Genomic DNA, 13252 nt, shown 5'->3' with positions numbered 1-13252 from the left:
GTCTGCTTTATATATTTAGGTGCCCCTATATTAGGTGCGTAGATATTTATAATAGTTATATCTTCCTGTTGGATTACTCCCTTTATCATTATGTAGTGGCCTTCTTTATCTCTTACTATATTCTTTGTTTTAAAGTCCAATTTGTCTGATATAAGTATTGCTACCCCAGCTTTTTTTTCATTTCCATTTGCATGAAATGGTTTTTTCCATCCTTTTACCTTCAACCTATGTGCATCTTTTGTTTTAAGGTGTGTCTCTTCTAGACAGCATATGTATGGGTCCTGTTTTCTTATCCATGCAGCTACCCTATGTCTTTTGATTGGATCATTTAATCCATTTACATTTAAGGTTATTATTGATATGTAGTTGTTTATTGCCATTTTATTCTTTAAAGCTGTATTCCTCTTTTGCTATATTCGTTTCCCACTTTGATCTGTTTACACCATGCCCCTTAACATTTCCTGTAGCATTTGTTTTTTTGTAATGAATTCTTTGAGTTGCTTTTTGTCTGGGAAACTTTTTATTTCTCCTTCAATTTTAAATGATAGCCTTGCTGGATAAAGTAGTGTTGGTTGTAGGTTCTTGTTCTGCATTACTTTGAATATTTCTTGCCATTCCCTTCTGGCTTCAAGTGTTTCTGTTGAGAAGTCTGAAGTCATCCTTATGGGGACTCCTTTGTAGGTGATAGCCTTTTTTTCTCTCAAAGCTTTTAATATTTTCTCTTTATCACTTAGCTTTGGTATTTTAATTATGATGTGTCTTGGTGTAGGTTTCTTTTTAGTGGAGTTCTCTGTGCTTCTTGAATTTGTGAGAGTTTCTCCTGCATTAATTTAGGGAAATTTTCAGCTATAATATGATTGAATAAACCTTCTATCCCTTGTTCTTTCTCTTCTTCTTCAGGAACCCCTATGATGTGGATGTTATTTCTCTTTATGTTGTCACAGAGCTCTCTAAGAGTTTCCTCAGACTTTTTGGGTCTCTTTTCTTTCTTCTTCTCTGCTTTCATGCCTTCATTCCAGTTGTCCTCCAACTCGCTGATTCGATCCTCAGCTGTATCCATCCTGTTTTTAATTCCTTCCATTGAGGTCTTCATTTCTGTTATTGTATTTGTCATCTCCGACTGATTCTTTTTTAATATTTCAATATCCTTTTTTATACTCGCTATTTCTTTATTTAGGTGTCCATGATGACCATCCATTGTTGTTTTAAGATCCCTAAGCATCCTTACAATCATTATTTTGAACTGCACATCTGGAAGTTTGATTATTTCCATATCACTCAGTTCATCTCCTGAAGGTCTCTCTTGTGGTTTCATTTGGATTGCACTTCTTTATCTTCTCATTGTGTCTGGGTGTCTTCTTTGTAGAGTTGGTTGAGTCTAGGCTTGGTGTTGTCTGCCTCCAGTTTTTACTTGTGTTGTTTCTAGGTCTTCTTGGGTTGGTATCAGCTATTATTTGTAATCCACTTTGGGATTTGGGTGGCTTTGAAGTTTTGATTTGTTTGTTTTTCTTAACAGGTGATTTTCTTGTTTGCTTTTCTCAGCAGGGGGCTTATTTGAAACTGTATCCAGGAATGAGGTGGGTGTGCCCTGAGGCTCTGAAGTCCTTTTCTGCCAGTTAATCTCTCTGGGGGCGAGTTGCTTTCTCAGCTTCATTAGGGGGAGGTGTATCTCAGATCTCCATGGAGACCTGAGTTACTGCCCCTCCTCCCCACTTCTTGTTTTCAGCTGTATCTTGTTGCGCTGATTGGAGCTGGAGAGATGTCTGTATCTCTGTGACCTGGAAGTACTTTTGTATTTTGCTTTGTGGAAGGATCAGCCCCTCCCCCAGTTATGGCCGCCTCCAGCACTGAATGAGTCAGCTTTTTATGTCATCACCTATATTCCTCTCCCCCTCACCATTCGTCTCTCTCTCTCTCTTTTCCTTATGGAAGACAAGCGGGCCCTTTCAACACACCTCGTTCCCTGGTCACCAGGCAAGTGGCTGTGAGCAGTATTTAATGCTCTTTTCCTTGGAGTGAGAGCCCAGCCTCACCTCCCCCCATTCCTGTAAGCAGGGGAGATTCAGGCGCTCCCTACCAGGTTTGTTGTGGCTTCTTCTTTGCTCCTTGGTTTTTGAAAGTTGTTCTTGTAGTCCAGATTTGGTTTTTCACGCTGATTGTTCATAAATTAGTTTATAATCCAGTTTGGTGGTGTGAGCTGGGAGTCTGTGTGTCTGCCTACTCCGCTGCCATCTTCAGGTCCTCTGGAATTACTTCTTAAATGGTGGGTATTGTGTTAAGTGTGTTTCTTCAGAAACTTATTACATCCAACTAATTTTTAAGTTGCTATGCTCTTTTGAAAATAGAGCCATACTATTGATGAGAAAATTTCTATAATTCAGCCTGAGAAAAGAAAAAAAACAAAAAACTAAGACACATGATAACAATGACTAATTAATGACTTCTCTTTTACCTGTTTTTAAAATTATGTTTATGTTCTTTGGCAAAAGCAGATTATTTGATGACAATGTTAAGAATACTTAACTCTAAGTAAGAAATTGTTTCCCTTTGACTAGATGTTTCATTTAATGAGAGGGCTTTTATTTACATTTTGTTCCTTTAACATGATTAGCTTAAGAAAATAATATGTACAGAGACTAATGAATAGAGACTAGACACTAGTCTTTATCAATGTTTGTTTAAATTAGTGTGGTTTAGAGAAAGGGGAATTTAGAATTGAAATGCCTTATAAATAAATCTTTCCTTGTAGGTAATATTTTTAGTTCCAGGATCTGAAAGCACGTTATAAACAATTAAACTTTAGGGTACAAATGGAAATTCTATGTTGTTTATTGGTTAAATTAAGTTACCAAATTATAATTTGTTTTGGGTTTTTAGGAAGTCCTTTCTTTTAGGTCTACAAATTTGTATGTCCTAGTTTTATATTTTTATTATTTTTTGAAAAATGTATTCCCTTAAACCATTTTCGATATCTTTTCTTCCCATATTTCTTAAAAGACTCATTTTCTCTACTTTCTACTCTTGATTTGTTTCAACCTCAGTGACTTTTGCTCCCAAATCATCACTGCAGCCTTCTGAATGAGTCAGTGGCGCTGTGCTAATCGTCTACCCCAAAGGCCATTTCAGTCCCTCTCCTGTTGCTTCTCTGTAGCCCATTGGATGTCATTGACTATTCAAATTGTTCCTCTCATTTTAAATGTCTGCCTTTTTTTGGTTTTGGGGACTCTCCTTTATTTTCTTTCTCCTGATCTTTCTTACTTCTCCACTCCATAAGTGCCAGCTCTCCCCCAAATCTGATTTTCCTGGTTCACCTTGGCTCGTCGTCCTGGGCTCCCAAAGTATAAAGGATGTGGCCCCAAACTACATCCTGTGTGTGACACACACAGTCTAGTTCCAACCAACAAGCCCAGCCTGTTCTCTGTGCTCCTCCCTCCTCCTGCCCTGTGTACTGGTTGACCCAGACTCCCCCTTCCTATGGCTGAACTTTGGCCTGCAAAGCTCCCCTTTTCTCTCTGTGCTTGGGGAAAAAAACCTACTTGTTCTTCAAGTGACAATTTAAGCTCTATTTTTGTGAAATCTCCCCCAACTCCTGCAACCAGAATCGGTCACTCACTGCCTTTACAAAACACTTCATTGATTTCTTCCATCACTGCCCTTGTCTCTCAGTGCTATGATCGTAAGTTTGGGTAGAAAGGGACTTTATCTTCCTCATCTGCCTTATTATTTGTATCCAAATGCTGGACACATCCTAGCCTTTTGTCAGGGTTAGCTTGATGCATCATTGAATGAATCTGTGGGTGAATGTAATCCACAAGGAGCTGTGAAGAGCTTAGGATGGTCCTGAAGCATCCTGCCCATGCTGCTAAAGGCTCTTTCCTTGTCTTGCTGGGGCTGCTGATCTCTACATGTGCTTATGCTCTCCACCAGGGAAAGGAGAAGCTGTATGTGGAACTGAAGCACGTCCTGGCCCGGCAGCCCGGGCCCGAGACTGCAGAGCAGCTGCAGATCTACCGCCACTCGCTGCAGCAGAAGACCAAGCAGATCAAGGTAAGTGTCCTCTGTTCCTTCCTGGCCAAACTCGGGGAACACATCAGAGCAAGTCCACTGCCTCAGTTCAACAAGCCGGGCTCCCAAATGCCATACTCCACCTTACTTGGCCTTTTCAGCACTTTAGTCCCGGGAGATAGCACGGCTGCCTCAGGGCTTCCCCTCTGCTGCTAGACTTATAGACTCCACAATCCTTCATTTCCTGGAAGAGGGGAGTGAGCCAGTGAGGAAAGAGTTGGGGTGAGGATGATGGCAATGGAATGGAAATTTTGGGTGTAGGGTTTGTATAGATGACCTCAAGATGATTTAGAGGGACCTGGATGGTGGGGAAGAACAGAGGAAACCTGGTGACACCGTTGCCCACGGAGGAGGACCACTGCACCAAAGCAGGTTTCTGCCCCTCCATTCCACCTGAAGTAAAGGTACCCAAGGCACCAGCTACTCCCCAGCCCCAGGGCCTCGCTTCATGATCATCTATCAAAGAAATTTCCATGAAGGGGAAGTAAAACTGTGCAGGACTCCTCTTGGCAGATATTCCCTGCTAAGTGACATAGAATCTCAGTTGGGGAGATGGACTATTTTATTCTTACATGTGCCTTTTTAAAGTTCTCCAAAAGACTGTGCATTCCCATTATATTTTGAGCTTTACCTCCTAAGTGCCTACTTCGATGTTCTTGGCATGTCAGGGAAGTCTCACACACACACGCGCACAGAAGGTAGCACACGCCAGCTGAATCCTGGCACTTCCCTGCGCATCGAGGGTAATAATTATTGCCTTTCTGCCTGGGGTAAAATAGATGTGATGCTACTAATACGGGACTAATCCTTTCACAGAAAAGGACATTGCAATAGTACATCCTTTTAGTTAAAAAAAAAAAGGCAGATAGAACAGAAGTCTAATTAGAGCATTAATTTTCAACTTATCACTCTAAGTATTCATACTATCATTCTGAGACATAATTCAAATTTTACATGAGGCATAATCTTTCGATTATTTTCATCCCTTTCAACAGTTGAATATTTCAAACAGAATAAAAGCTTATTTTCTCAGGGGTGGGCATAGAATGGGAAAGCTCATAGTTGTCTTTACTGTTGGTAGCCACACTTAGCACTGGATTGCGTTCGATGGCTAATAGGAGTCTTTTGTCACTTTAACCCTTTATTTCTGAAAATCCAGAATTTTTGCTCTGAATGAAATGTGACTTTTAATGAAAGGTTCAGAGGCGGATGGTACCAACCCTCTTGGCCAGTTTGTCCTCATTATCTGGATTCTATTTTAGGAAATTCCACACTCACTGTTTGGAAACAAGATCTTGGTTCCTAAGAGTTTAACTGTTAAGATCAATTTTATTTCAACATGAAAATCATATTCTTTAGCTCGTGATAACACACAATCATTTTCAGAGCAATTAACAGGAAAGGGTTCAGAAGCAGTTGAACACTCAACAGATAAAAATCCCCCTTTTGTGCTCTTTTAAAAATAGTGAGGGAGAGGAAAAACAAATCCCAGTCTATTGCCTGCCCCTTAGAACAATAGGCTTTCTTCTCTCTCCTCAGTTTCATGGGGAACACCCCTAGCTTTGGCGTGCTTTCTGTATTCTGTGCAGATGAGTAAATTTCCATTCTTCTTGCCCAGCCTGAGATCAGTAGCATCTATTAAACACCACAATGGAGGAGGCAGATAATCAGGCTTCCTATTACAGCCCCCCACATGCATTAGGCTCTCCCATGCACATGTCATAGCTCCCTGATTCTTAGAGGAAAGCACCCCAGTGGGGATAAAGCCAAAACCTGTGAATAGTCCCAACGAATACATTACAAAGATGACAGGCATTTAGCAAAAAACACATAAATTGAATTCCTACTTAGTGTGGTGGTGGCAGGATAATACCAGGTTTTTTGTTTTTTTTTTTTTTGCCATAATCCTCAGATGAATTGCATCCCCTAGTGATGTCTTTCCTGAATGCTTTTTAAAAAGGGTTTTAAACTCAGTTCTGTACTATATGTGTGGGAGATTTTCTGTCTTTCCTTACAATAGTCCTTGAAAGACATCACAGCATTCATGTGTGAGTTTGTGGGATGTTTATTGATAGTTCTTTCTTTTTTGTTTCTTCTTATTTTCTCCTTCTTCTTCTTTTGAGAGAGAGATAGAGACAGGAAGGGAGAGAGATGAGAAGCATCCACTTGTAGTTGCATTTCTTCAGTTGTTCATTGATTGTTTCTCATACGTGCCTTGATGGGGGGCACCAGTCGAGCCAATGACCCCTTGCTCAAGCCAGCAATCTTGGGCTTCAAGCCAGTGACCTTTGGGCTCAAGCCAGTGAACATGAGATCATGTCAATGATCCCATGCTCCAGCTGGTGAGCCTGAGCTCAATATGAACTGTGACCTTGGGGTTTCAAACCTAGGACCTCAGCATCCCAGGTTGATGCTCTAGCCACTGTGCCACCACCAGTCAGGCTGATAGTTCTCCTTTCTAAGCAGGAGAATGAGGTTTCATTTATTTTTTTTATTTTTATTTATTTATTTTTTTGTATTTTTCTGAAGCTGGAAACGGGGAGAGACAGTCAGACAGACTCCTGCATGCGCCCGACCGGGATCCACCCGGCACGCCCACCAGGGGGCGATGCTCTGCCCACCAGGGGGCGATGCTCTGCCCACCAGGGGGCGATGCTCTGCCCCTCCGGGGCGTCGCTCTGTCGCAACCAGAGCCACTCTAGCGCCTGGGGCAGAGGCCAAGGAGCCATCCCCAGCGCCCAGGCCATCTTTTGCTCCAATAGAGCCTTGGCTGCGGGAGGGGAAGAGAGAGACAGAGAGGAAGGAGAGGGGGAGGGGTGGAGAAGTAGAGGGGTGCTTCTCCTGTGTGCCCTGGCCGGGAATTGAACCCGGGACTTCCGCACGCCAGGCCAACACTCTACCCCTGAGCCAACCGGCCAGGGCCATGAGGTTTCATTTAAATTTGTCCCTGGATTATGAGTCTTCAGCCCTTGGCCAGATTTTCGCCCAGACACAGGCCTTGAACTGGTGGAAGAGTGCAGGTTAACTGTTAAACTGGGCTTGGTTTTGTACCTTTAACCCTACTGAGGTACATGACAGGAGGTTAAAAAGATTTTTCAGAAAAAAACATGTCTAACTGTGTATCTTCTGTTAATGCTGTGTTATTTGCCATGTTAGGTTCTGTCTGCAGAACTGAATATGTATGAGTCACAGAACGAAGAATTTAAGTTTGAGCTGAGCAAACTTAGCACTGATCTATTGAATTTAAAGAAGAAATACCTCGCACAGAAACGAAAAGAATACATTCAGAAGTAAGAATTAGACAAATGTTCTAATTTTATTGTTGCCAATAAGAAAATATTTGCTGTAAGGTCACAGAGTTTCAGGTTTCACTGGGGTAAACTAAGTCACAAGTGACCAGGTGACATTCTGCAGACCACTCACTGGGAATGTATCACAGCAAGGTCAGTGTCTCAGCCAATAGTGCGGCCCCTCCACGGGACCCTAACAGGAGTCCATTAATACCTGCTCCCTGGTGGACCTAATGTGGAGCAGAGGAAACTGTGATTTTTGCCACACTTTTCTCACAGTTTGGAAATAATCACGCCATAAGTATGTTTGCAAACGAGTTTCACAGTCAGTCTTGTACTGGCTGAAGCATATTCACATTTAAAACCATAGGTCATTTTGCCAAGGGTTCTGGGCTTGGTAAAGCTGTTCTTTCTGGAATATAGCTTATCCCTGTAATTACGAATGAATAATTTTCACCCATGATATAGATGAATGATCTCTGAATCATCTCTATGTCTAACAACTGACTTCAGTATCTACATTGGGGTATCAGCGTGACCTTTCATTCTTCTAGTTCAGGGTAATGCAGAGGTCAGCTATACATTTGGTGTTTCAGGATGCCTACATGTCGACAAGTCAGTGTTCTTTTCATTAGGTTACCATTATTTGCCCGATCTGAGGGTGAGAGAGGAGGCCCAAATCCGTGGGTTCGAACCTGGGTCTGGCTGTGTGACATTGTCCAAATCATCTAGCTCATTCTATTGTGGTCCACATTATGGCCTGAACATCAAGTTTGGTATTTCAGGGACATGGTAAAAGAGGGTTGAATGCATCTACCTATGATTTATTAGTTGGTAAATAGCTATTTAAGTTAACTGGATGCATATTCATTAGCCAGTAAAAATCTACCCTTTTATAAATCATAATGTTTCCCAATTCTACATTTCAATGTCAGTTCCTTGGTAGAATAGAATATGCTAAGAATTATAGCTAATTCAGTTTAGTCTATCTTAATGTGTGGGTCTGGCAACTATCTCACTCAGAATCACTGGGGAGACTTATTAAACAGCAGGTCCCCAGCCCCCATTTCCAGATATTTGGATTCAGTAGGCTCAAGAGGGGCCTCAGAATCCTCCAGTTTAATCACCCCACAGGTGGTTTCCACGCACCCTGAAGTTTGAGAACCACGGATAATAATGATGTAAATTAAATGAATTGTTGGAGTGAAAACAATGTTGTTTTCTTTCAGGACATTAAAAATCATGCTTATAAAGAGTTGGCATGGCCTGACCAGGTGGTGGTACAGTGGATAGAGCGGCAGCCTAGGACGCTGAGGACCCAGGTTTGAAACCCTGAGGTCACCAGCTTGAGTGCAGTTCCTTACCAGCTTGAGTGTGGGCTCTCTGGCTTGAGTGTGGGATCATAGACCCAACCCCTTGGTCACTGAGCCCAGAGGTCACTAGTTTGAGCAAAGGGTCACTGGCTTAGCTGGAGCACTCTGGCCAAGGCACATATGAGAAAGCAATCAATGAACAACTAAGGTGCTATAACTATGAGTTGATGCTTCTCTTCCTTTCTGTCTTTCTATCCTTGTCTGTCCCACCCCTCTCTCTCACTAAAAAAAAAAAAAAAAAAGAGAGAGAGAGAGTTGACATGGCTATTTTCCATAGGAAGCAGGTGTCTAACTCAGTGGACTTCAAACTTTTTGATTGCATACCTCTATCAGGAAAGCCTTTTTGAACTTGCAGCCCCTCAATATTAATGCATATAATTTTTAAAGTAAACTTTTTATTTTAGAATTATTTTTTGCCATATATATATAATTTTAAATATTCTTTTATTCACCTCTTGGTCTATATTTTTTAATTGAATTTATTGGGGTGACACTGCTCAACACAATATACAGGCTGCAGGTGCACAGATCCACATCTTCTGTACACTGTATTGTGTGTTTACCCTCCACATCAAGTCTTCATCTATCACTGTTTATCCCCCTATATCAGGGGTCTCCAAACTTTTTACACAAGGGGCCAGTTCACTGTCCCTCAGACCATTGGAGGGCTGCCAAATACAGTGGTCCTCTCACTGACCACCAATGAAAGAGGTGCCCCTTCCAGAAGTGCAGTGGGGGCTGGATAAATGGCCTCAGGGGGCCGCATTGTGGCCCGTGGGCCGTAGTTTGGGGACGCCTGCCCTATATCCTCCTCTACCTCTCCTCCACAATCACCACACTGTTGTCCATGTTCACGAGGGTTTTTCCTCTCTTCTTCCCCTTTTTGCTCAATTCTTCCACCCTCCTCACCCAGACACCCCTGAAAGCTGTCAGCCTGCTCTCCATCTATGAGTCTGTCTCTATTTTGCTTGTTAGTTCATTTTACTCATTAGATTCCAAATATAAGTGAAATTATATGGTATTGTTTTTCTCTGACTGGCTCATTTCACTTAGCATCATGCTCTCCAAGTCCATCTATACTGTTGCAAAGGGTAAGACCTCCTTCTCTTTTATGTCTGAGTATATTCCATTGTGTAAATGTACCACAGGTTTTTTATTCACCCATCTACTGATGGGCACTTGGACTGCTTACAGATCTTGGTTATTATAGATAATACTGCAATGAACATATATGATATTTTAATTTATAAATTACACGCCAATATTATTGTCACTTTGTGAGTAATTATTAGTAAAGTGAGATTTTTTAATTTTTAAGACTATATAGAATTCTATATATAGAATCTCTATTATCTTTTTTTCACACCCCATTGGGTCATCTCACTCATCAGATTTCATGCACTACATTTTGAAGACCAGTGGTATAATTTACACACACAGCCAGCTTGGCTAAACATTAATTATCTTTCTGGTGCTGATTAACTTCCCTGCATTGGTCCTTGGGTTTTGCCTCCTCTCCTTTGACCTTACTGATCACATCAGACTACTTAAGTGTAAGTTTCTTCAGAGAGGAGAACTTGAGTTATGTAAGGCAAGGGAGGGCAGAGGATGGGGGCCATTTCCCACGTGTAACATCAGGAGGAAGACAAATACTTGTCACAGTACTTGAAGGAATCCTCTTTGCTGGATCTACTCAAGGCTAAAGCTTTTGTTCTATTTATGGAGGACTTAAAAAAATATTATAATTAAATCGAGTCTGCTAAAATGGCTGGATTGATTAACTAATCCTCTACAGGTTCTTTCCAAAAGGAATAATTTAGAATAATCTCTGGATGTTCTCCTTTATACATTCACTTTATACAATAACTCTTTTCATTTTTACCTTTTTGCCTTCTTTTTTTTTTTCACATGCCCTTCTTATCATGCTTTGGTCCTGACTTGTATGACACCCACCTGCCCCCAACTCCCTTAACTTGGACCCCCCAGGTCTAGAGTCTGAAGTACCAGTCAGATTTCTTTTTCCAAAATGTGGATTAATTCCCCTAAAGTAAATCATTCCTAGTTGTAAAATCTAATTGGTTCTGGTCTTCCTAGTTTGCTTAATTTTTATTTAAAAAAATAGATTCCAAAGTTGATTTTTGTAAGACCCTTACTTATGCAATAGATAATTTGTGTAAATTTAAGATACCCCTGCCGGAAACCTGAATATGTATATGTTTTTGTGCTTTGTGTGTGTGTGTGTGTGTGTGTGTGTGTGTGTGTGTGTTTAAAGGAGCTCTATGGAGAGGGTACATTGTAGATTTTAGGGTAGAACTCCCTTTATTGTCAAATGTACCACAGTGGTTCCTCATTTATTATGGGGGTTAGGTTCCAGAACCCCCTGTGATAGGCAGAAATCTGCAAAGTAGCAACCTTATATTTATTTTATTATTTATATATATTTTAAAGCTTTATAAACTCTCCCCACACTTTTATGAACCTTCCCCACAATGTTATTAACCTTTCCCACACTCTTATAAACACTTCCTATGCTCTTAAACACTTTCTACACTCTTAAACCTACATAATTTTAACAGCATTTAAAATTCTATATGGGTACTCACCAGTGAATATACTACAACTTGAATGATGATGTTTTAATTAATATTTTTATATTGTTTTCAAATTTTTAGACTAGAAAATGCTTATTTTACCACAAAAATAATTAAAATAATAAATATATAAAAATACCTATATACCACAAAATCCCACAATATAGCGAAAAATCTGTGATACAAAATTAGATATATACAATTTAAAAATCTGTGATATAGGCCCTGGCCGGTTGGCTCAGTGGTAGAGCATCGGCCTGGCATGCAGAGGTCCCGGGTTCGATTCCCGGTCAGGGCACACAGGAAAAGCGCCTATCTGCTTCTCCACCCCTCCCCCTCTCCTTCCTCTCTGTCTCTCTCTTCCCCTCCCGCAGCCGAGGCTTTATTGGAGCAAAGATGGCCCGGGCGCTGGGGATGGCTCCTTGGCCTCTGCCCCAGGCGCTAGAGTGGCTCTGGTCGCAACAGAGCGACGCCCCGGATGGGCAGAGCATTGCCCCCTGGTGGCCATGCCGGGTGGATTCTGGTCAGGCGCATGTGGGAGTCTGTCTGACTGTCTCTCCCCATTTCCAGCTTCAGAAAAATACAAAAATAAAATAAAATAAAATAAAAATAAAAATAAAAATCTGTGATATAGTGAGACCACAAAAAGTGAACCACAGTATGGTGAGGGACAAACTGTATCTTATTTATCTTTTCCAGGTTTTCTTGTATCTTGAACTCTTTTAATAATAACTGCTGCTTGTAGAAAGTTACAGGAAAATTTGCTTTTATAAACCTCCAAGTTTGATGAAAAGACCTTTGTGTGTAGTAAATATTTATGTTTGTACTGGTACTTTGGAATAAAGTAAATTAGTCATTATAATAAATCCAAGAGAAAGATTTTTCTGACCGATCTTTGCAACTAAACCTGTGTTTTATAAAACAGGAAGGTGATTACAAGTCAGAAGCCTCAAGTCCATAGTGCTTGAGTTATAATGAGGTCTTCTATCCATATTTAGATCAACATTAGGAGAGCACATTTAATTGTGTCTTTCTCTAATTCTATGTGTTATCAGCAAACACCTAATTAGATTTTAACCAACCACCTTGTCTAAAACTGGAAGCTGTAATAAACCAGTTTTCAGCAGCTAACTCACCCTTATGAACTTAGAGACCACCAGATGTTAAAGAGGAACAAGATGTTCAGGAGGTTAACTTTCACCTCCTCTCTTACAGAAACAAGGACAGAGAAGACATGGATAACGTCTTCCCACAGGTCAAAACAACTGGCCCTCGTTTTACTGGGGGTGGATTTTCCCTCAACAAGTCATCCCAGCTGAAGTCCTAACTTGAAGCTCCTGGCTGGGTCCAGTTGAACAGCTCATGACATTTGCTTTGGAACATTTTGGAGAAAGTTCATTCAAATCCCTTGTATATTTCCGGAAATCAGTGCTCAGATTATAGGGTGGAAAGAAATGTGAAACTATCATAGTCTTGTACATATCAGAGTAATGACTTTCTACTTGGTCCACATGGGTATTAACAGATTGTAATTATATCTGTTCAATTAGGCAGATCCATTGCATGAAGCAGGTCTTTTGTTACCACCACATTGATTGATTTGAAATGCGTCACATCTAGACACTTGTGTGGACAAAGCTACGGATATTAATTTCTCTATTACAGACATTTGTGCATTTGAAGAGATTTTTTTATATTTAAAAAGGATTTTTTAAAATGCAGTACATTCTTATTAATAAGAATCTCTTTTAATTATTTCTACTTAAAATAAAATAATTTTAATTTATAATTCAAATGATTACATCTCTTTTAATCAGTATCCTGAAAATAGTTATTTCTTTTTCAGAATAAAATTGTTTTCAGAACGATTCCTAGGTGGAATTTCTTCCCAGGCCTGGGGTATGGAAATCTATTCCAAAGAGACATACTAATA

General features: G+C 40.6%; 1 protein-coding gene across 2 annotated transcripts in view; it reads left to right on the top strand.

The window, feature by feature from the left end:
* Positions 1 to 12978, top strand: part of CFAP58 (cilia and flagella associated protein 58) — a 120077-nt gene extending 107099 nt beyond the window's left edge. The window contains exons 16-18 of one of the 2 annotated variants that reach the window (XM_066355077.1): positions 3928 to 4047; positions 7222 to 7355; positions 12535 to 12978. In XM_066355077.1, coding sequence (XP_066211174.1) covers positions 3928 to 4047; positions 7222 to 7355; positions 12535 to 12646 — 366 coding nt within the window. In that variant the 3' untranslated portion in view covers positions 12647 to 12978. The remainder of the gene's footprint in view (positions 1 to 3927; positions 4048 to 7221; positions 7356 to 12534) is intronic. The other variant, XM_066355079.1, reaches the window with a different exon arrangement.
* The last annotated feature ends 274 nt before the right edge of the window (positions 12979 to 13252 follow it).

Source organism: Saccopteryx leptura, chromosome 13, assembly GCF_036850995.1.
Source record: "Saccopteryx leptura isolate mSacLep1 chromosome 13, mSacLep1_pri_phased_curated, whole genome shotgun sequence".
In the NCBI taxonomy this organism is placed as follows: domain Eukaryota; kingdom Metazoa; phylum Chordata; class Mammalia; order Chiroptera; family Emballonuridae; genus Saccopteryx; species Saccopteryx leptura.
This window is presented reverse-complemented; position numbering and strand designations above follow the sequence as displayed.